At 43.2% G+C, this 25,415-nt stretch overlaps 1 protein-coding gene across 1 annotated transcript in view; it reads right to left on the bottom strand.

Annotated features, from left to right (window-relative positions):
• The window catches only part of LOC145411804 (regulator of G-protein signaling 7-like), a 344,883-nt gene that overhangs the window by 104,293 nt on the left and 215,175 nt on the right, over positions 1-25,415 (bottom strand). Inside the window, exons 8-9 of the mRNA XM_080281748.1 lie at positions 19,582-19,808; positions 19,240-19,353 (exon numbers count right to left, since the gene is read on the bottom strand). Of these exons, the coding sequence (XP_080137874.1) occupies positions 19,240-19,353; positions 19,582-19,808 (341 nt within the window). The remainder of the gene's footprint in view (positions 1-19,239; positions 19,354-19,581; positions 19,809-25,415) is intronic.

The raw sequence follows: 25,415 nt of genomic DNA, 5'->3' as shown, positions 1-25,415 counted from the left end.
GTTGTTTATCATGGTACTTGAAGCCCTTTCATGTGACTTCAGAAACCGACTCCCGTGGGAGTTTTTGTATGCTGATGATTTTGTGTTGATTGCAGAGAACGAAAGGGAGGCGGAGGAAAGGTTTAGAAAGTGGAGAGATGGTATGGGGCACAAGGGTTTAGGGGAAAATGCAGATAAAACAAAAGTGATGATATCAAGGGTTGATGGCGGTACTGTCAAAGATGAGGGAGAGTGGCCATGTCCAGTTTGCCACAAGGGCGTGGGAAGTAATTCCATCTTGTGCGGTGTTTGTGATAAATGGGTGCATAATAGATGTAGTGGTATCAGAGGTAGACTGCGAGATAATGCTGATTTTAGGTGTATGGCGTAAGCAGGTGGAGATTGTCAGACGTGAAAGGATTGAACTTGCTGGTGAATCTCTTGAGTGTGTGGAAGAGTTTTGTTATTTGGGAGACATGTTGTGTGCTGGAGGTGGGGCTGGAGCTAGCTCTGTGGTTAGGGTGAGAAGTGGTTGGAAGAAGTTCAGGGAGCTCTTGCCTCTCCTGACATTGAGAGGGCTCTCCCTACGTGCTAAGGGGTCTTTGTATGCAGCATGTGTTAGGAGTGTAATGCTGTATGGTAGTGAGACCTGGGCAGTGAAGGAGGAAGATATTCGCCGGCTCAGACGTACAGAAATGACAATGATTAGGTGGATGTGCAGTGCGTCCACGCATCCAAGGCCTGGAGGGGCTGGGTTTACGATGGAAGAGTTGAGAGGTACGATGGGACTGGAGTGTATTGGTGTTGTCATGAGGAGAGGTAGATTGAGATGGTTTGGACATGTGGAGAGGATGGGGGATTATAATTGGGTGAGGAAGGTGAGAAGTGTTAATACTGGGGGTGGGGTTATGAGGGGTAGACCGAGAAAGACATGGGACGAGGTCATTAAGTGTGACCTCAAGGTTAAGGGACTGAACAGGGAGGCTGCAATGGATCGTGCAGCGTGGAGAGCCGCCATTAGGTGACCAAGGCCGACACATGCAAGCATGTTGGAGCCTTTAAAAACGAAAACGAAAAAAACGAAAACATAATGTGATCTTTCCATGATAGGTCTCAAGAGAATGAAACTCTAAGGATATTTAGACAATTAAGAATTGAACTGTATACAGTCACTACTCGTCATACAATGGGGTTACATCAGGTCACACCTTGACGTATAACGATTTTATCGTAAATCGGGAGATTGAACCATGTTGTAAAAGGGGGGTTATGTCAACTCAACTTCCCAAAGTCACCAACCCAAGACTGAAATAAAAATGACAACCCACCTTAATCACATCCTGTGGCAGTCCAAGTTGTCTCCAAGACCAAAACAAACACTATCACACCAATACAGGAGGCATTACTCACGTACAGTAAATCGTTGCAACAACACAACAATCACACTTGCGTAACGTTGGCCTGGTGCTACATGATGTATAGGCCTACTGTAGCGCGATGCTTGGCTGAAAGGTGACGATACCAGGGGAGCACACATGAACGAGTGGAAAAGACAGGGTGTTGAAGGGGTGGCGGGACCACAACTGAACCAAAACAATGCTCTGCACGCTGGGGCCGCCATCTTGCCTGAGACAAGCGACTGTTGCCTTGCGTGTGCCTGGAGCTTTGTACGAAATTTTCCGAGGGCAATATCGTTATAGCAGGAAATTCATTGGAAATCGGATTTTGGGGTGGAACTATTCTGTTATCGTTGTAGCGAATAATTGTATACCGAATTAACGTATAACGAGTAGTGACTGTACTGCTGAATATTAAGGGATATTCCAGTGGAAGATTTAGGCAGGTTGAATGGTGCAGGAATTGATTTTTTTGATACATTACAACAAAAGGCGTCTGGCAATGAATGAATGAATGAACAACAAAAGGTTTCTTTTACCAAATCATAAATGGTGGTAGAATGCAAATGGAAGATGTGCAGATTGGCTTGGGAGGAAGGCAGAGTCCCATAGGACTGGAAGTAAGGTATAATTATTCCCCTTTACAAAGGAAAAGGGGAAAAAGAAGTGTGTGGTAATCATAGGGGCATAAGACTTCTTAATGTTATACGAAAAGTGTATGGTACGATACTTATTGAGAGAGTTAGGGAAATAACAGAGGAATTAGCTGGAGAAGAACCAGAAGGTTTTGGGAAGAGAAGAAGGTGCGTAGATCAGATATTCGTTCTCAGGTCTTTAGTGGAAGTTTCTAGTGAAAGGAACAATATTGTATGCAGCCTTCATGGATTTGGAGAAAGCATATGACAGGGTGGACAGACAAGGAATATGAAAATTTTAAAGAATATATGGAGTAAATAGGAAGTTGCTGAATGTTGTGAGGAGTATGTATGAGAGGCTAAGGCTGCAGTGCGTGCAAATAGTGAATTTCTGTTTGAATGTTGGATTGAAACACGGATGTGTCATGTCTCCATGGCTGTTCAATCTATATAAGGATGGGCTTTTAGAGATACAAGATAGGGCAGTGGATGTTGGAGTGGTTTTAATGAGAGAGGGCAACGTTTGGAAACTCCCTGTACTGTTGTTTGCACATGATACTGTATTGTTAAGTGAATATGGAGGGGAACTGCAAGGCTTGGTGAATGGGTTTGGAAGAATGTGTAAGAAACAGAATCTAAAGGTGAATGTAGGGAAGGGCAAAGTTAAGGTCTTTGAGAGAAATTAAGTCACTGGATGTGCAGCAATGATGGATGAAAAGGATATGGAAAATGTAACTACATTTAAGTACTTGGGTAGTGTGATGTGTAAGGATGGAAGTTTGGTGGTGGAGTGCTTGAAAGGGTACAACAAAGAAGAATGGTTGATGGTTCTTTGAAAGCAGTAATAAAAAACAGGGAAGTGAGCATGAAAGTAAAAAAGTTGCTGCAAGACAGCATTGTGATACCAACTCTAGCATATGGAAGTGAAGCTTGGACCCTGTTGGAAGGACACAAGTCAAGAGTGAGGGCAGTGGAAATGATTTATTTGAAAGATGCATATAGAGTAACATGCAGAGACAGACTGACAAATGAGGAAGTGAAGGAGCTTTGTGGTGTTGATGTGGATGTGACAGAAGGCATTAGAAGAAATACACTGAAGTGGTTTGACCACATGGAGAGGATGGAGAGTGAGACTAATGAGAAAAGTGTATGTGAGTGAGGTGAAAGGGGAGAGAGGGAAGGGGCAGCCAAGGATGAAATGAAGGGATGGAGTGGAGAGGTATATTAGAGAGATGGGTGTGAGCTGGGAGCAAGGCCATGAAATGGCGGGGGACCGGGCGACATGGAGGTAATTTGTTTGTGGCCACCCCTTATGGGATTAAGGCATCTGCCAATAGATAATTTCGTTTGTTTCGTTTTTTAAGGCTCCAACATGCTTGCATGCTTCGGCCTTGGTCACCTAATGGTGGCTTTCCATGCTGCACGATCCATCACAGCCTTCCTGTTCAGTCCCTTAACCCTGAGGTCACACTTAATGACCTTGTCCCATGTCTTTCTCGGTCTACCCCTCATAACCTCACCCCCAATATTAACACTTCTCACCTTCCTCACCCAATTATCATCCCCCATCCTCCCCACATGTCCAAACCATCTCAATCTACCTCTCCTCATCACAACACCAATACACTCCAGTCCCATCCTACCTCTCAACTCTTCCATCGTAAACCTAGCCTCCCCAGTCCTCGCTTGCAGGGACGCACTACACATCCACCTAATCATTGTCATTTCTGTACGTCTGAGCCGGCGAATATCCTCCTCCTTTACTGCCCGGGTCTCACTACCATACAGCATTACACTCCTAACACATGCTGCATACAAAGACCCCTTAGCACGTAGGGAGAGCCCTCCCAATGTCAGAAGAGGCAAAAGCTCCCTAAACTTCTTCCAACCACTTCTCAACCTAGCCACAAAGCTAGCTCCAGCTCCACCTCCAGCACACAACATGTCTCCCAAATAACAAAACTCTTCCACACACTCAAGGGACTCACCAGCAAGTTCAATCCTTTCACGTCTGACAATCTCCACCTGCTCTCCCCAACACGCCGTAGATATAAAATCAGCATTATCTCGCAGTCTACCTCTGATACCACTACATCTCTTGCGCACCCATCTATCACAAACAAAGCATGAGATAGATTTACTTCCCACGCCCTTGTGGCAAACTGCACATGGCCACTCTCCCTTGTCTTTGACAGTACTGCCACGAACCCCAGATATCATCACTCTTGTTTTATCTGCATTTTCCCTTAAGCCCTTGTGCCCCATACCATCTCTCCACTTCCTAAACCTTTCCTCCACCTCCCTTTCGTTCTCTGCAATCGACATCAAATCATCAGCATACAACATCTCCCACAGGAGTCTGTTTCTAAAGTCATGCGAGAGGGATTCAAGTACCATGATAAACAACATGGAGCTCAAAATTGACCCCTGATGCACACCAACATTCACGCAAAACTCATCACTCAAATCTCCATTCACTCTTACCTGGGTGTGAGCACCCACATACATAGCCATAACCACCCTAACCAGCCACTCCTCCAAGCCAAGCTTTCTCATTGCCCACTTCACCACCTCTCTAGGGACTCTGTCAAAGGCCTTTTCCAAATCAACAAAAACAAAATACAGATCCCTTCTCCTACCAATATATTTTTCCTGAAGCTGTCGAACAATGAATATGGCATCAGTGGTCCCCCTACCTGGCATAAACCAAAACTGCATCTCATCAATATTCACTCTTTCTCTAATCATACTTTCTAAAACTCTCTCCATTACCTTCATTATCTGATCTAAAAGCTTTATACCTCTATAATTTCCTCTTTCCAGGGCATCACCCTTCCCTTTATACACATTTACAATTTCACTCTTCAGCCAATCATCTGGGACAACACACTCATAAATAATCCTATTTATCAGGTCAGTGACTAACCTCATCCCTATATCTGCTAAGGCCTTCAACATTTCGGCAGTCAACCCAGACACACCTGCTGCCTTCCCCACCTTCACCCTGCCTATTGCCTCACTCACAGTGGTAGCATCAATCAAAGGCCAAAGGCCAAACACTGGATCTGCTGGCTCCAAACCTCCCCTGTCCCAGTCAAACTCCTCATTCAACAACTGGTTATAATGCTCTCTCCAAGCATCTTTAATATCCTTACTGTTCACCACTACCCTTCCTTCATTATTCTTCACACACTGCTCACCCATAATATCCTGATTATCCCTCTTCAGCTGATCTACCATCTTAAATATCATATTTTTCCTTTCCCCATGATTTAGGTTATCAAGTAAAAGTCTCTGTGACTCAGACTTTGCCCTGTATACCTCACTTCTAGCCCTATGGTTGGCAGCCAAGTATTCCTCTTTGCTACCACCCTTCTTCCATTCCCGGAAAAGCCTTCTTTTCTCCTTAATTGCAGCTTCTACATCCTCATCCCACCACCAAGTTACTTTATGTCTTGGTGGTCCCCTTGTCCAACCGCATGTTACGTCAGTAACTCTCAAGAGATTGTTCTCGAGGGCTCTGTACTGTTCATTAATGCCTCTGTCTACAGCTCCCTGTTCAGCCACCACTCTCCTCATCTCGCTATAGAAGGCATCCCTTACTACTTGGTTTTTCAGCTTCCATATTTTCCTCCTAGGTGCATAAGTCCTCTTTTTCATCACTTGTTCTTTAAGCACCATATCACAAATCAATAGTTTGTACTGCTGCACACACTCCTCACTTCCTATAACTATAACATCCCTCAATAACCTCCTATCAGCCCTTCTAACCAAAAAATAATCTATCTGATTGCTATCTCCCCTAGACTCATATGTAATTAATCTACTCTCTCTATTCCTAAAATATGTGTTGCACTCAATCATGTCCGCTGCTTCCCCAAACTCAAGTATCCTTTCCCCTTCCGCATTCCTTAGACCATATGCACATCCCCCATGCACTCCTTCATAACCTTGTGCTGCTTCACCTACATGACCATTTAAGTCCCCTCCCAAAACCACCATCTCATCATCCCGCTTACCACCTACTACACATATTAAATCATCCCAAAATCTATCTTTCTCTGCTTCATCCAATCCTGCCTGTGAAGCATATGCCGATATAGCTGCAGCTATCTTTATACCAAATAGAATTTTCACTACCAATATCCTATCGCTTACTCTTATAACATTCATAATACATTCCACCCATTGCTCCGCAACCATCACACCAACACCCCCATATCCGTCTGTCCCCCCCTGCCAAAACAACTTATAGTAACTGTCCTTCCCAACAATCTTTCTGGCTGATCCACCCCTGTACCGGACTTCCTGCAAACACACCACATCCACCCACCTCCTACTGAATGCCTCAATGACTTCTCTCGCTCTTCCCCTCAAACTTCCCACATTCCATACACCCACCCTCATCCCCCTGGGTGATTTACTGTCCTCAGGCTTGCTTTCAAACTTATTCTAGTGTTCTGTCATAGTCAGGATTAAAAAATGGAGACAGACATACCACAGGCCCCACTCACTGCACAGTTCCAGGTCCAGGCAATGGATCTGGGACCCCTAGCCCACCAGCTTACCAGTGGCTGTGGTAGTGGCCACGGGGCACCCTGCCAGGACAGCTGCAGGGACACCCTCCAAGCGCGCCTTGGCACTGCAACTATCCCGCCATTATACACCCACTGATAGGGCAGCCTCCTGGGGCGCTACTCCCAGGTTCGGGCCCCTCTCTATTGGGCGGAAGCGGCAGTCTGGGAACCGCAATGTCCTGTACCCTCTAGCACAGGCCCAAGCCCCATCTCGCCCTGGACCCATGATCTATGCCAGCGGAACCCCCATCACGCCTCCCCCCAGAAGTCCGCCACTAGGTAGTTGGGGCAAAGTTTTCTGGCCACATGCCCTTGCTGGTGCCAACCCCTGTAACGTAGTGGGATACGTTGTGTGAAATGTAAAGTGCATGAGATGTTGTGCATAAGACAGTTAGAGGAAATGTTTGGGAGAGTATGCTGGTCTACTCTCCATGTTACTGTCACACTAAAAAGGTCAGCAAAGGGGGATGATTAGATAGCTAGTGAAACAGGAGCTCCAGCCCTCCCTATCGCCAGCATTCCCATTTCCCTCAGGAGTACCACCCTGTTCAGCCTGTGCTACAGCCTCCTCCTACAAACAGAAATATGAGCGAAGTTAGAAATTAGCTGTGCCTTGGTCTCATCCTAATGACTACTGAAGTACCTGCTGTGATGGATGCTGTGAGATGTGGATGGAGAGGTGAAGGGCGATGGCAAGAACGTATGAGTGGATAGGGTTAGATGAGCAGCTCAAAAGATCCTTGATAAAAAAACAAGGAAGAGAGTTAGTGAAAGAACAGAAACCTGAGGAACATCACTACTGATAGCTCTATGAGAACATTGACTTGCTATGAGAGCAGCTACAGAACAAACAGAAAAGAAGCTAGATAGGATGGCACAGGTAAATGAACAGAAACCACTGAGAGAATAGTATGGAATTTAAGGATTTGTGCTAAAGTAGGTCAAAAGCCTTAGAGATGTCATGCACAACAGCAAAACCCTCATGAAAGATCTGAATGGAGGATGACCAGGAGTTGGAAAGGAAGGTAAGAAGGTAACCAGTGATTCATCTCTGGTGGAACCCACACTGGCATTTGGAAAGATGTTTCAAAACTATTTTGTTGAATAGGTTTGAAAACCTTAGAAATAAAAGAAATTAAAGCAACTGGGTGATAGAGGGCTGGGAATGGTCTCCCTTCTATGGGACAGGCTGAATGAGAGCTAAGCTTGAGCAAGAAAGAAAGGTACAAGTTGACAGGATTAACTGAAAGAATTTACCCAGGCAGGGTGCCAGCACAGATGCAGAGGTCTTGAGAACAAAAGGAGGGACCCCATCAGGCCCATACACCTTATTACTTTTGAGGAAAGTAAGGGTAGCAAGTGCACTGCTTGGAGAAATTTTAATCTCAGTCATGAGAAAGTCAGAGGGGGATGGAGATGAAACAAAAGCTCTGAAATCATCCAAGGTAGAACTGGAGGAAAAAGCCTGGGTGAATGTTCTGCCTTTTCAGCTGAAGAAACAGCTATAGTGTCATCAGACTGAAAATGAGGACAGAAGGAGAATGAAGTAAAGTTGTTAAAAGGTTTCTGGCAAAATGCCATGAGCAGGAAGGATTTGAGTCAGAGAGTTCAGAGCATGTAGTACAAATGAAATTATTTTTAACTTAGAGAAGAACAGATTTAGCATGAATTTCAGCAAAAAATCATGCTACCATTTGTAGACCTCCTCTGTGTTGTGGACAGCATTAGAACAAGCATGAATAAACCAAGGAAATTTTTGCATTAGTCTGGAGATAAAAGAAAGGAACATATGCTTCTATGCCAAAGAGAATAACCTCTGTACAGTAATGCCTGAGGCACACCCAGATGGCTCTTGGCCACAGAAGCAATCATCATACCAGGGAAATCAAAGAAGAACCTGTATAAGGGTCTCCCAATCTGCTGTTCCAAAGTGTCACAGCTGCTGCAAGCCTTACTGAAGCAACAGGACAGGTTAAGGTGATCAGGTTGTGATCAGAGGAGCCCAGCAAAGGGAAATAAGCAAAAGGATTAGCTGTATGGAAGAGGTAAAGTATTCTGGAACTCTCTCCAAGGCAGTTAGGAATATGGGACGGCTGCTAAAAGCTGCTCTAGGTCATTAAGGATAGAAACGATGTAGGCTTGTTCTCCAGGTGGATTAGTGAATGAAGGGGAGAGCCAAAAGTGGTGGTGAACACTGAAATCACGAGGATGGAGATTTCAGGGAAAGGAGAAATGGAAAGAATGTGTTTCCTATCTTACAAGCAAAATAATCAAAGAATTCCCCATAAAATATGAGGACAGTTATGCAATGATTCAAGTGGTTTCTTACAGACCCACCATCTTAAGGAAAAAAATTTTAGTACTACATCCATCACAGGTGATTAACAATTGATTTTTGAACCAAGAATCTGAAGAAAACAAGCTAAATAAACCTACTTTGGAATTCTTTAAAATGTCAACTGAATGCCTGTGACAACGTGTTTACTGTCGACCCCACTGACTGGATGTGTCAGTGTAAACTCGTATGTACACAATTTAAAAACCATAAACAGCAGTGGAAACCTAACTCGAAGGGTGCTGAACGTAACTGGGGAGGGAGGAGGGGCTCTGCTCCCAGACCCCCCATATGATTATAACCAATCTCACAGCATGAAGACTAAATTGTGCATTATGTAAAACCTGAACCAAAACGGTATCATGCGTTAAGAGCATTTGGTAATAAAGGCGCATTCAGTAGTAATTGCACAATCATGGGATGGTGATCATAAAGCAAATATTTATGGTCATCAGGCTGGTGACATCAACAAAGAAAACACATAAACTGGGAAAATAAAGCTCAGCGAATATAAATAAAACTCCTGATATTCTGTAAAATCTAAGTAGTACACAGTATGAAGAACAGTGACAAAACTCGCTATCTACAAACTATTTTTAAAACAGACATTTTTAACAAGTCAAAAAAAAAAAAAAAAAAAAAAAAAAAAAAAAAATCCTGTCAACAGCTCATTCCAACAGAAACCTGAAAATACTGCATGGCTGTCCTCACATTTTAATGAATTCTGTTCAGCCGATGCCACTCATGGATAAGTGAGGCTGGTCACCATTGCCTTCATGTCAGGACTAAGTAGCCTAGCCCTGGACTCCTAAACTCCTGTTTATATAAGACAATTTGGGATTGGACAATATTGATGATGATGGTTATGGTAGAATTAGGGAATGAGTAAACAGCACAGACATACTGTAATAAGTTATAAAATGACTGGATGGCCAAAGCCAGAGTGTAGAGAATTTAGAGGATTCAAGTTCAGGAACATAATAAGAATACGATACATTGTTGTGTACATACGCACAATAGCCACCCTTGGCTTTGAAACGAGAAAGGTACAGTGAAAGTAGCAAGACAGAAAGGTTTATCATCAATGAACCTGGTTGACTACAGGGTAAAGTTGTCCTTTTCCTGGAGTCCACCATCCTCCTTTCAGGGACTGGGAGGGACTTTGTAAAACTGGGTCATGGATCCATCTAACTATATCGGTGTCACTATGCAAAGGTATTGCCATCGGTATAAGCACCAGTAATACAGAAGCAAACAATACGACAACTAGACAAACAAAATATTCCACTCACAGTACAGTAAATTCTCAATTATCTGATGTAATTCAGCAAAGCCCTACACTGGTTAAAGCAACATACCAGACACTGCATAGTACCCCCACCAGCTCAATATCTGGCATCCCTCCAGATACTGCATTACCATCCATCTTGAACCTCTATCCTAACAACTTTCCCATGAGAAAAACATGAAAATTAAGTATAAAATACAATAAAATAATGATACAGTACAGTAATACAGCGCCGGCTGGCTACTGTTTATGAGCCTGTTGATACACCTCAATGCCAGATATTGCATGGAACCACCAGTTATGTCCCGTTTCAGTGCTGGATATTGCATAATTTCATCAGCCATTGCTTTAATAGAGCTGAGCCAGCAGCACCAGATATTGCACTGGGCCAGATATTGAGACAACGGATAATTGGGAGTTTACTGTAATCTCTCAATTAACCAGATGGCCATTTCCCAGACAATCCATTACCTGGATGCTGTTTTCTGGCTGTTCGAAACCATTATTTGTAAATTTTTCATAATATCCAGACAAAATCCTTGTGTCTGGGTGGAAATTGTGGTTGTGTGAAAAATTTCCGCCCAGATGTGCGGGAATAGGCCTTTGGCACCGCTGCATCTGGCTGGTTAATTTACCCAGCATCTGCTAGAGCCTCCACTCGCTTGGTCTCAGTTCCCGCGCAGCGATTGTGTAGTAAACAGCTCCTCTAAAACAGCTGTTATGGTGGCGTACATGGTAGCTTTTGTGGTTGTTTCCTACCTGCATCAGGCCTTGCTATTCCTTGCATGCCTCTTCCTAGGTTGTGTGGTGATGGCCCTTTCATCAGGGAAAAGGAGGAGGGTAGTGCTAACTCTGGAGAGGCAGGAGATCCTGGGTAAGATTGATGTAGGATGGTCAAACTTTAGGTGTTGACGATTTTATTCTAGCTTACTGTACTGTACCATGATTTTCTTCTGTTTTACCATGATTTTATTCCATTTTACCAATATGTTTTGTGTGCCTACTTAATTTTTCTTTTGCAGACCGTTTTTTCACGTTTTCATGTCAATGCAGGGTACAGCCCTACAGTGGTGATTGCTTGTCTGTGGTTGATGGGTCTGCTTGTCCATGGTAAATGCTTGGCTGTGGTTTATAGGGCTGCCTGACAAGATAGAATAGTGTTAAACAACAGGAACAAGTGTTTTATGATGTACTGTAGCTGCCTTTTACACTAGCTTTCAAAGTTAGTTTATGTACAAAGAGGGGCCCAGGGGTAGAAGTCCATTAACCGGATGGAGCCATTACCCAGACATGCCTTTGGCTCTATTACGTCAGATACTCGAGGGATTACTGTAATAGGTTTTGGGAAAAATCAGGTCACTTGCACAAAAATGCAGCATTGGCCTTGACTGTCTCACTTCCCAGGGGAGGAGGCATTGACTGGTACAGGTATTAAATTTTACAGCAAGTTTAAAAATAGTTTTGCAAGCAATGTTGGGTTACAACACTTCCTTTCTTGACAGCTAGTTGAAATGATTCCCCCATTCTTAATGCAACTGGGTACAGGTTGTACTAACCTGTCTGTGATGAATGGTCTAAGAAATGCAATAAAATATGGCTTGAGGGTAATGTGAATATCTTTAAAGGTTACATTCAGCACAAAATGATCCTGCTAAAACAGAAGGGATATCCCAATGTATGAAGCTGCAATCCACCCTAGCCTGACTGAGAACATCAGAGGATATTGCAAGCTCACTGAGTTATGCAACCCTTCTCCCACACCTCTCCCCAGTGAAGGAAACATATGTGAGAAACTTGGACTGAGACCCAACTTTTACTGATGCACCTTAACTGCAAGATATGATATGATAAGAGGAGTCACAGTGTCAGCTCTGATCAGGGAATGGCATTGTTATTTTCTGGTAACATCATGAGGCACTAAAATGAGAGTGAATGGCTTGGTAACCAGTCACACAATCATCACGCTCTGGCAGGAATCATTCAGCCACAAGTACAAAGAGTGAAAGTTCAAAAATCCCTAACATTGTTACGGTTCATTCTACACATCTCGGATTTTTTTTTGAGTGTCCCTCAACTGTTGGGACAAGTAACTGGTTTTGGCACCTGGCTTAGCTTTCAGTCCATAAAAATGTCAGCTATACTATTGCCAACCTCAGTATGGGAATTCCTTTTAGAGGAAGCAGGGCATCATTTGACTGAATGATTATCTATCAACCTACTGCCAGGCACCTTAATCCTGTAAGGGTTGGCCACAAACAAATCGCTTCCACGTCGTCCGATACCCCACCATTTCACTGCCCTCCCCCCAGCTCACATACCACTCTCTAATATGCCTCTCCACTCCTTCCCCCCATCTCATCCTCAACCTCCCCCTCCCTCTCTCCCCTCCACCTCACTCACATACACACTCCTCAACAGTCTCTTGCTCTCCATCCCCTTCACATGGCCAAACCACCTCAGTGCATTTCTCCTAACGCTTTCTGTCACATCCACATCCAGATCACAATGCTCCTTCACTTCCTTACTTGTCAGTCTCTCTCTCCATGTAACTCCACATGCATCTCTCAAATAACTCCTTTCCACTACTCCCACTCTTGACATGTGCCCTTCCAACAAGGTCCAAGCTTCACTTCCATACATTAGAGTGGGGATCACAATACTATCATGCAGCAAATTTTTTACTTCCATGCTCACTTCCCTATTTCTTATCCCATCTTTCAAAGAACCAGCAACCTTTCTTCGTTGCACCCTTTCAAGCACTTCATCCTCCAAACTTCCATCTTTAATCATCACACTACCCAAATACTTAAATGCACTCACATTTTCCATTTCCTCATCATCCAACCTCACTGCACATTCAGTGACTTCATTTCTCTTGAAGACCATACCTTTACTCTTCCCTATATTTGTCTTTAGATTCTTTTTCTTACACGTCTCCGAAACCCATATAATAAGCCTTGCAGTTTCCCTTCGTCTTCACTTAACAATACAGCATCATCTACAAACAAGAGTACAGAAATTTTCCAAAAGTTGCCCTCTCTCATTAGGGCTGCTCCAATATCCACTGCTCTACCTTGTACCTATTTTATAACCCCATCCATATACAGATTCAGCAACCATGGAGACATGACACATCAATGTTTCAATCCAACATTCAAACTGAAAAATTCACTCAGTTCATTATCCAAATGCACTGCAGCCTTAGCATCCTCATACATACCGGTACTCTTCATGGCATTCAGTAACTTCGCATTGACTCCATATATTCTTATTTTCCATATACCTTGTCTATCCACTCTGTCATATGCTTTCTCCAAATCCATGAAAGCCACATACAATTTCTTTCCCTTCTCTAGAAATTTTTCCACTAAAGACCCAAGGAAGAATATCTGATCTTCACAACCTCTTCCCTTCCACAAACCTCCCTGTTCTTCTCCAGAAACTTTTCCACTAAAGACCTAAGGAACAATATCCGATCTTCACAACCTCTTCCCTTCCAAATACCTCCCTGCTCTTCTCCAACTAATTCCCTCTGTTATTTCCCTAATTCTGTCAGTAAGTATCCTACCAAACACTTTTCCTATTACACTAATAAGACAAATGCCCCTGTGATTACCACACACGTCTTCTTTCCCCTTTTCCTTTGAACAGGGGAATAATTATACCTGACTTCCTATCATCTGGGACTCTATCTTCCTTCCAGGCCAATCTGCACATCTTCCATATCCATTCTTCTACTATCTTTCCCCCCTGCTTCAGCATTTCACCACACACTCCATCAATTCCTAAGGCTTTCCCCATCTTGACTTTCTTCATTGATTCCACCACTTCCATCCCACCGATCTCTTCCTCCACTCTCATCTCCCTCCTTCTCCCAGCCATTCCCCAGCCACTGCTCGCATTACTTTCACTCTCTATGTTTAACAGTTCTTTAATATGTTCTCTCTATTTGCTCACCTTTTCTCCCTTCTCCACTATCAATCTACCATTTTATCTTTCACTCCCCTACTAACTTCCCTATCATTCTGTCTAACTCTCTTTACCTTCTTCCAGAACATTTTCTTACATTCCCTCCACTTCACTGTAATTCCTTCCAAATTACTCATCCACTCTCCTCTTACACTGTCTTCCCAACCTTTTCACCTCTCACCTTCCTCTCTACATGTAATTCTCTCTTCCTTCTCTCAACTTCCTCCATGCACTTCCCATCCACAAACTATATGCTATCTTCTTTTGTGCCACAGCCTGTCTCACCTCTTCATTCCACCGTGCTGTTCCTTGCGCCCCCTTACATCTTGTCTTCACTACACCCACCAACTCTCTTGCTGCCTGGATTTCTTCTGTGAATATCTTGCACACATCTTCAACCTCTCCCCAGTGCTCCAAATCATATTTACTCAATTGCTCCTCCATTCCCTCTTATATTCTGCTTTTTTTTTTCTTTTTTTTCTTTTTTTTTTGCAACCTTTCTACCCTCCTTATATGACCTACTTCCTCCTGTCCTTCTCTCCTTCTATTCCTCCATTACACTCGATCCTTGACGTTCACCACCACCCAGAGGTGGTCCAGATGTTCACTCCCCCAACCTCTGAATGCTCTTGCACCCATTACATACCTTCTCATTTTCTACCCTCCTTATATGACCTACTTCCTCCTGTCCTTCTCTCCTTCTATTCCTCCATTACACTCGATCCTTGACGTTCACCACCACCCAGAGGTGGTCCAGATGTTCACTCCCCCAACCTCTGAATGCTCTTGCACCCATTACATACCTTCTCATTTTCTCATACACACACACATGATCATTGCCTTCTGTCCATTCAATTCACCACCCAATCCTTTTCATCACTCGCCACATATACCTGTGGATCATTTTGTGCCTAAAGAGAGTACTGGCTATCACTGAATGACTGATATTCCATAATCATGTTCCTGGCAGTAATAAGCTGTGTGGTGCAGACCCCTTGCCAGCTGGAAAGCACACCTCATGGTCAAAAACACATTTTCAGTATGAAAGGAAGGTGAAAGTAGTGCCTACAATAGCAATCATTAACAAAACTGCTCCCAAGAGGGAGCCATGGGATCACAGCATTGATGAGCAATGGGAATGTAAACAAGGTTCTTCATGCCTTGCATCATCCCTACACCAAACACCACAACCTCAAAAATAACAAAATATAAGCTCAACCTATAGTATTAAATGACCAAGAATGCTCACCATAACCATCAACCTACAATGCAGGGAGAATTCAACAGAGTCTGTCTATCTATCTATGGCCAAATGTCTTAATCCCGTAAGGGGTGGCCACAAGTGGCCAAACAAATCACCTCCATATTGTCTGTCTCAGGTCAATTCACTGCCCTCCCCCAAGTTTACCCCTCCCCCCTTCTCTGATATACCTCTCTACTCCATCTCACCATCTCATCCTGTCTCCCTCTCCCTCCTCCCCCCCTCCACCTCACTCACATAACCTCTCCTAGTTAGTCTCCCACTGTCCATAAGGCCAAACCACCTAAATGTATTTCTCCTAATGCTTTCTATCACATCCATACGACAATGCTCTTTCATGTCCTCATTTGTCAGTCTGTTTCTCCATGTAACTTCACATGCTCCTCTCAAATAACTCACTTCCACTGCTCTCACTCTTGACTTGTGTCCTTCCAACAAGGACCAAGCCTCACTTCCATACTTTAGAGTGGGGATCACAATATTGTCATGCAATGGCTTTTTTCACTTTCATACTCGTTTTCCTAAATCTTATCACTGCTTTCAATGAACCAGCAACATTTCTTCCTACTGTACTTTTTCAATAACTTCATCCTCCAAACTAGCATCCTTATTCATCATACTACCCAAGTACACTCACATTTACCATTTCCTCACTCCACAGCATCACTGTGCATTCAGTGACTTCATTTCTCTCAAAGACCACAACTTTACTCTTCCCCTACATTCACCTTAAGATTTCATTTCTTACATACTCCCCTAGAGTTATTCACCATGTCTTGCAGTTCCCCTTTGTCTTCACTCAACAATACATTAACATCTGCAAACAACAGAAGAGGAAGCTTCTAAATGCTGCCCTTTCCCATTAGCGACACTCCAACACCCGCTGTACTTCCCTGCATCCTAACAGGATTCAGACACTAAATGCTACATACAAAGAATATGCACAAAGGACTGAACAGCAGATTTTTTACACTGAATGTCTTCTCAGTGGAATACAGCACAAATGCCTAAGTAGGCACAGTACCACAGAGCGTCAGCCACTTACCTGGCAGCCACTGCAGTATCAAAAACTGCTAGCAGCAGTTCCTTTTAACTTCCTGAACATAGTGGAGTGAAACTGCCTTTCTTTGGTTCAAGCCATAGACAGTGTGGTTCCATCACTTCTCTGCTAAAGTGGAGACAAGATGGATGTGTGACTATAACATATCTTCAAGTGCACAATGGATCCCCCAGGAGTGGAAAGTATTGTACTATAACTATGACAGCAAATGCCATATTACCCCCCCCCCCCATGAGGAGCAGAGGTCAGAGACTAGACTACCACAGTCCAGCACAATGAAGGTTGGAAAAGCAAAGTACTCCCCACTCATGAAAAACACTATACAGTGAGTCTTTGATATAAGAAAGGGATAGGGACGAAAAAAAACTTTCATAATTCGAAAATTCGTATATCGGAACAATTTCCCCCACTGAAATACACACATAAATGGGGGGATGCGTCCCAGGATCCCCTCAGACCCCCCATCTAAACTTTACCCCCCTCCCCATTTTGAAGTAAGCAATACCTGTATACAGTTGTTGAGAAGGAGGTGACCATATTCTTGTACATCTCCTTTTTCTTCGTCACAGTCCCAACAGTGGAAACTGCAAGGCCAAAAGCACGCCCAGTCTCTGAGACTCCCTGCCTCTTGTCATGGGGTCTTATAAATTCCAATTTCCTTCCCAGAGTTAGAGTACAGTGCTGCTGCTTTTTTGCAGCAGGCTCCCTTGATGCTGGAGATGATGCAGGGTGCTTGGGAGGCATGGCGAAACAACACAAAAAGGTGAAGAGCTGCGAAAATATCCTCACGTACAGTAAAGCCGCGAGGAGAGGAGGGACGTGGACTCAACTGAGAAGCGCGCGAAAATTTGTTTACCAGGGATGGGTTAGTTCGTTTTCTCTCAGCAAGCGAGCGTGACGCTGTGCACCGCGCCCATTTTGAGTTTTTCATACAGTATTCCATTAAATCCTGCACAGCTGCCGGGCTTGAACAACAGTTTACTGTTTCGGTGTCAGTGACGTTGAGTTAGGGCGTCCTATAAAAAACTGCGAAAAATTATGGGAAGGGAACGAAGGTCACTGGTGTGATTACACGACCCTACTCTACCATCCCAAGCAGTCAGGCGTATGTATTCGCCGATGTTTACACACTTATGTTACATGCACCCTAATTTAGGGTAAGTTTCTTTCAGCAAGAGAACATAATTTACCACTCTCAAAATAGTCAGAAAAATACAGAAGACAAACTAGAGGAATATGAACTTCGTCCCACGTGTTCTCCTACGTTAGAATTCAGTTCCACATTCTTCGTTCAGTATCGATCTTCTCAATTTATTTCGGACCGACTGAGCACAGTTATTTCTGCTCCTTAAAGTTAGCGCACATTTATTGCTCATTCTTTTGTTCGTTCTTATATGTATGTGTGAAAGAGGACTGATACAAACAATAATGTATTCCATTATCACTTTCATAGCTGCTGGCCTTGAACAATGCCTTACTGTACCGGTGTCACTGACATTGAGTTAAGGTAAGCTACAAAAAACTACAAGCAATTATGGGAAAGGAACGAAGGTCACTGGTGTGTTAACACCAGTTTACTTCGTTCCAGATATTTTCGCTGATGTTTACATGCTAATGTAACACGCATCCTGATTTTATTAATTCTTACACGAATCATAGCAAATCACAAGATGGGTTGGGGGAGTCAGGTGTGCCAGACGAGTCTTTTCACACACGTAAGAAAAAGAAATTGATTTTAGAACTTGGAAAAATGGTCCCAAGGCCGACCACAGGAGCACGCAAATTTCTGAACCCACAGCCATTAAGGGGGCTAAACATACACTTTACTTTAAGCAGTAAATGCACCTTACCACATCAGTTCTTCCTGATAGTCTGTTATATTTTTCAGATTATATCTGGGCTGGCAAATATAGTACACGTTTCTTGTTAAATCTGTTTCCCCATCATTTGTAGCTGTTCTGGTGTGACAACTCTTGTTTATTTCGTTAACATAATGGTGGAAGGGATTGTTCTTCCCTAAGTATTTAACTAAACCTGGCCTAACTGGGCCTATCTGTATCTAATAATTTAACCTATCTTAACCTCCAGTTGGGATATTGGGAAACAATATCCACTTCTGAGCACGTTGAGTTTCTTCCACTGCGCTGGAAACGATCACAGGGGAAAGTGACGATAATAACAGGGAGGAAAGTTTTCAGCAAAAGTAATTTGCCAAACTGAAAGTTGTCAGAAAATTACAGAAACAAGCTGGAGGATTATGAATTGAACTGGTAAGGCCTTTCTGCTGCTTCAAGTGTACAATGAAAGACAAATATCTTCACAAAGTCTGACGAAAATAAGGTGGAAAAATCGAACCAATTAAAACATGCACTAGTAGAAACAGGGTTTTCATTGTATTTTGCCTGGTGTAAATTTTCTTCAGACGGCACTGGGAAGATAGTTGTGTCTTTCACTGTACATTTACTGGTAAATACATCAATCTAACAGTACTTGTGCTTTGTTTCCACCAGATTATTCGTGATTTCAGATCATTCAGGCACCTGTTCACACCATATTCTCTGGATTATAGGGCTATCTCTGTATTTCCTTTCGTATCGATTTTTGTATCATCGAAAAATGATATTTTCATATTGTGGAATTTGTCCTATATTCATTGCTTTCATACCATCAAAAATTCGTACTTCGAGTTTTCTTTTTTCGAAGACTCACTGTACAGACTAAATCTTGTGAGAACTTACGCAATTTTTTCTGCTTCCCAGAAGTCTGGACAGTCTGATAACCAGGGATTGGGAGGATCAGTAGGGGTTAGGAAGGGATCATACTCCTGGTACTGCTCCCAATAGCTGATAAACCTGCACAAAAACAGAAAATATAGTATTACTACAAGTACAGTGACACACTATACATGTGCTTGAAAAGTCTGAGGTGCACACACTGAAGATTAAATAAAACTGATTAGATATGAATCGAAACTGTACTGGAATGCAATTTAGCAAAGTTTTTATTACTCACAAGAGTGTAATTTAGCAAAATTTTTACAACTCACACGAGTGTAATTTGGCAAAGTATTCATCACTTACGCTTCAGCAGCCTTGGAGACCTTGAAATTGCATCGGTCAACCCTTGTCTTTAGACGGTCTATGTCATGCCTGAGGGTCTCAACAGGGCTGGAGAGGTCAGCCTCAGAGACTGAGGGGGAGATACGACCACCGGCCAAGCCTAGTTGTAAGTGCTTGGTGGACTTGATGGGCTTGTTCATACGACATGCCTTCTTGATGTCAATCTCCGTTGTATTGACACAACCAGGCTTAGAACAGATAAAATACTAGTCAAGCCTATAATCAAGTATGTTTAGTCAATTACCGAGTACCATACAATAACAGAAAAGGAATGGTAACTTAGATATTTATTCTGTGATGGAAAATACCAGTCCCTGACTAATAACCTCTTCTTTACATATCATCATCATCATCATCTAATTCAGTGTTGCACCATGAGGAGCAAAGCAGCCTGGGACTAGGCAAGTTGGTCTTGACATTTAGGATGAGAGCGACCAGCCTCACTCATCCCTGAGTGGCATTACATGAGCAATAAACCCCAACCACCTCTTGGATATAAGCCTACAGAGGCTCATTGAAAATGCTCTAAAAGACATTATTCACACACAAAATTCAATTATAAAAATAATAAGTAAATAAAATAAAAAATAAATAAAAAACTACAAGAGATCTCTGAGAGGACTCTGCTGATGTGAATGGATATTTTCATTCCATAAGGTTCAAGACCACATGGCTATGTGTTTATGTGTGTATGTACGTATGTATTTGTGAAACATAAGAGTTGGGTAGAAAAGAGGGATATTTTTAAGGAATTCTGTATAGTGTTGGGAAGATAGTTGTCTTTTGTTTCTCTGTGGTGGGGGTTGTGTATTTACAGCTATGATTACTGTACAAGGATGGGATGGATCCTATTCTGAAGCAATGAATCATGTTCCTTGATTGGGAGTACTCCTATTTCTTGCTGAAGGTGATATATATTTGTGGCTTTTGTAGTGAGACTTTGGCAGTTGAGACGGAACATATTTGTAGGCTCACATGCCAGAGATAAGAATGATCAAAAGAAATTGTAGTGTGTCCTTGAATGATCGGCCTGGGGGAGTTATGACTGCGATTGAAGAGTTGAAAGGAAGGATGGGGACTTGAATGTACTAGTGATGTGATCAAAGTGATACAATGAGATGGCTTGTGGAAGATGACAACTGGAAGCAGAGGATGAGAGGTATGAATGTTGAAGGTACAGATGTAAGAGGCAGATTGAAAAACTTGAGACAAGGTCACAGAATGTGACTTCATGAATAAGGGACTGAATAATGGCTGCTAGAGATCAAGGGGTCTGGACAGCCTCCATCAGAATACCAAGGCTGATACATGCAAGCATGCTAGAACCTTTAAAAACAAATAAACAAACATTGTACATCCTGTTCCTACAGTATTCTTAAGGCTATATTTTGTGTTTGGGAGCTTTCTCATGTTTCTGATAGCCAAAGTAGGGCCCACCTTCGGTGTGTGTATTTTACTGTCATTTGGATGAAGTCTGTGGACTGTGTTCAGTGATTCCCTGTCTGAAAATAGTGCCTGTGTATGTTTTCAAGACATCAAGTTAATTAAAGGATTTCGCAATGATACTCCTTGTGTGTTGTGTACAAGTCTAAAAGACATATGTATATTTAGAGTACGTACAAGAATCTTGCTAAGGTAGTGGTTCTTCACCTGAGGTGCACTCACCCCTTGGAAGTGTACGACATCAAAGCTGGGGGTGTGAAACCATTTCAATAATATATTTACAACACATATGCAGATTACATAATTTTACCTGTTTATTGCATCTTCTGGTTACTGCTATTCTCCTTCCACTTATGTTCACCTAGTTGGTAGAGGCAGGTGTTTCTACACTCCTACACATCAAAACAAAGACTAGTAACTGTTTGGAGGCAAATGATGACATACTGTACATGTAGCCATTTCAAAGAAAAAAACTTGCTTCATGAAAATCACTGATGACTAGGAAGATCAAAAGAGCCACAGAGAAAGTGTCTGTGTATAAGATGGTCATTCATCACAAATAATGTTGTCTGGACCTGATGGTCTTCAGGAAACACTTCATGATTGATCTATCTATCTATCTATCTATAGCCCGACGCCCTAATCCCGCAAAGGGTGGCCGCAGACAAAACGCCTCCAAGTCGCTCTGTCACCCACCATTTGACTCCCCTCCCCCCAACTCACCCCCCCCTCCCTCATATACCTCTCAACTCCATCCCTCCACCTCATCCTCGGTCTACCCCTCCCTCTCCCTCCCTCCACCTCACCTACATACATCCTCTTAGTCAGTCTTTCATTCTCCATCCTCTCCACATGTCCAAACCACCTCAGTGTATTTCTCCTAATCTTTTCAACCACATCCACATCTACCCCACAACGTTCCTTCACTTCTTCATTCGTCAACCTGTCCCTCCACGTCACTCCACATGCTCCTCTCAAGTAACTCATTTCCACTGCTCTCAATCTTGACTTGTTCCCTTCTTGCAAGGTCCACGCCTCGCTTCCATACGTCAGGGTAGGGATCACAATACCATCATGCAGTGACTTCTTAACTTCCATACTCACCTCCCTATTTCTCATCACTGCTTTCAGTGTACCAACAACCTTCCTTCCCTGCTGATCATCATTAAAAATCAATGAGAATTTACTGCACAGAACCATTTCACCTTTATTTGTGTGCATGTATGTGTTTTTCTACACCCACAGGTGTAGGCAAATCCAGTATGTCCCTAAGTAAGTCACTCACTGACTCACTGCACACACACACAAAAAAAGGCAGGAGGGGACACAACGGATGTGAAAATCAGGAGAATGTAGCTTCTTATCTCAGAATGGTATGTATATCTGATAGAAGGCTGATTCACTCTGAAGCCATTACACTGGTGTATGGTGCAGTATCAATTACTTACAGATAAGCATGAGGAGAGCTGCTTTCAGATTCTTGAATAACATACCCATCCATCCATCCATCATCCAATCCTGTGTTGCCCCACGAGGAGCGTTGGAACCCAAGACTAGGCAAGTTGGCCCTGACATTTAAGATGAGAGTGACCAGCCTCACTCATCCCTGAGTGGCATTATGTAAGCAATAAACCCCAACCACCCCTTGAATATAAACCTGCCCAGGCTCAATCAGACTGAAGCACCTTTATTACCCACTAAACCACCAGGTGCCATAATTTGGCCATAGGGTTACCACCCAGCATTGTAAATGGTTTCCTGGTGGACGGGAAACCATTTGGCTTGTCACTCAGTGTAGAGTCAACCATAGACAGAAGGAAGAGGAAAGAATGAAGGAAAGAATGAAGGAAAGAAAGACAGAAGAGGAAGGAATGCAAGAAGGAGGGGAGAGAAGAAAGGGCAGTCACCTGAGAGCAGCACTACATCGAGTGAGTGGATGGTGAGCACCCCCACCTGCCACTATCTGAAAATATATTGTGCTTACTGCATTCAGATACTTTTTGTGTGAGTGTACCTTTTTGAAGGATTAAGTCTGACAAGTTGCAATCATGGGTTTTTATTGGTATACATGTGGTGTGCATCTGAGGTAGACCTAAAATGTGTATGAGGAATGTCCCCAAACCCAATGGATACAGTATTCTGGTGGATGTGCTGGGGTTATGGATACAGCTGGGGTGGATGCAGGAATCAAATGTGTTCAAAAATTTTGAAATCTATTTTTAGAACATTTTGACACAGGGTGCAAGAGTATATCTTATGATCTCAAGGAATGCAGACATTATGATATGGTGCTGTTATTGTTCAACTTCAATCCATCTGATCAAGCAGTTGCATCAATCATGGGTATGCAACTGCTCCTATGCAGATGTCTCACAGCTTCCCTACACCAATGATGTTGTGTCTGTATCTGAGTATGGTACAGTATATGCTAAACAGTGCTCCATTCTGTGTGTTATGTTACATGGGTCTATTCTACAAGTAAGGCACATGTCACCTGTGATTCCAAAAAACCCAAATCTAAAGTTGTACTTAAAGAAGGCAGGGTGGTGTCCTGATCTAAGAATAGCTAGATGAACATGATCATAACCGGTATTTATTTACGGACACCTTCAATTGGTGGATGTCAGTAGGGGGCAGCTGTTCTTTACATTTTGTTTCATTTCATTTTTGAAGGCTCCAACATGTTTGCATGCATCGGCCTTGGTCACCTAATGGTGGCTATCCATGCTGCTCAATCTCTGGCAACCTTCCTGTTCAGTCCCTTAACCCTGAGTTCACACTTAATGACCTCGTCACAGGTATATTTTGGTCTACCCCTCGCAACCTCACCCCTAATATTAACGTTTCCCACTCTCTGCACCCAATTATCATCCCTCATCCTCTCCAAATGCCCAAACCACCTCAATCTACCTCTCCTCATCACAACACCAATACACTCGTCCCATCCTACCTCTCAACTCTTCCAACGTAAACCAAGCCCCCCCAAACCTTGCACTCAGGGATGTACTGCACATCCACCTAATCACTGTAATTTCTGTATGTTTGAGCCTGCGAATATCCTCTTCCTTTACTGCCCAGGTCTCACTACCATACAGCATTACACTCTTAACACATGCTCCATACAAAGATTCCTTAGCATGTAAGGAAAGCCCTCTCAATGCCAGGAGAGGCAGCAGCTCCCTGAACATCTTCCAACCACTCCTCACCCTAGCCACAGAGCTAGCTCCAGCCCTACCTTCGACATTTAACATGTGTCCTAAATAAAACCCTTCCACACACTCAAGAGAATCACCTTTCATGCTTGACAATCTCCACCTGCTCTCCCCGACACACCGCACACATAAAATCAGCATTATCTCGCAGTCTGCCTCTAATACCACTACATCTCTTATGCACCCACTTATCACAAACACTGCACAAGATGGAATTACTTCCCATGCCCTTGTGGCAAATTACACATGGCCACTCTCCCTCTTCTTTGACAGTACTGCCACCAACATTAGGTATCATCACTTTTGTTTTAATTGCATTTACTCTTATGCCCATGCACCCCATACCATCTCTCCACTTCCTAAATCTTTCTTCCACCTCCCTTTCATTCTCTGCAATCAACACTAAATCATCAGTATACAACATCTCCCACAGGAGTCCATTCTGAAATCACGTGAGAGCGCTTCAAGTACCATGATAAACAAAGGACTCACTGCTGACCCCTGATGCACACTAACATTCACAGAAAACTCATCACTCAAATCTTCATTCACTCTTACCTGGGTGTGAGCACCCATATACATGGCCATAACCAACCTAACCAGCCAATCCTTGTTCCCAAGCTTTATCAATGTCCACTTCACCAACCTCTCTAGGGCATAACCATCCTAAACAGCCACTCCTCGATCCTGAGCTTTATCATTGCCCACTTCACCACCTCTCTACGGACTCTGTCAAAGGCCTTCTCCAAAACAACAAAAACAAAGGACAGTTCCCTTTTCTTTCCTATGGTAGGTGGGGGCACTCACCATCCACTCGCTCAATGTAGTGCTGCTCTCGGGTGTCTGCCCTGTTCTCTCCTCCATCCATCTTTCCTTCCATCATCTTCTATCTTTCTTTACTTCATTCTTTCCTCGTCCTTCTGCCTATGGGTGACTTTACACTCCCTCTTCTGTCTTTCATTCCTTCATTCTTTCCTCTTTCTTCTGCTTATGGGCGACTCTACACTGAGTGACAAGCCAAATGGTTTCCTGTACACCAGGAAACTATTTACTATGCTGGATGGTAACCGTATAACCAAATTTTGGCGCCTGGTGGATTAGTGGGTAATTATTGTGCTCCAATCGGATTGAGCCGGTGAA

Source organism: Coenobita brevimanus, chromosome 91, assembly GCF_032717465.1.
Source record: "Coenobita brevimanus isolate Jiangsu-jjx chromosome 91, ASM3271746v2, whole genome shotgun sequence".
NCBI lineage: Eukaryota > Metazoa > Arthropoda > Malacostraca > Decapoda > Coenobitidae > Coenobita > Coenobita brevimanus.
This window is presented reverse-complemented; position numbering and strand designations above follow the sequence as displayed.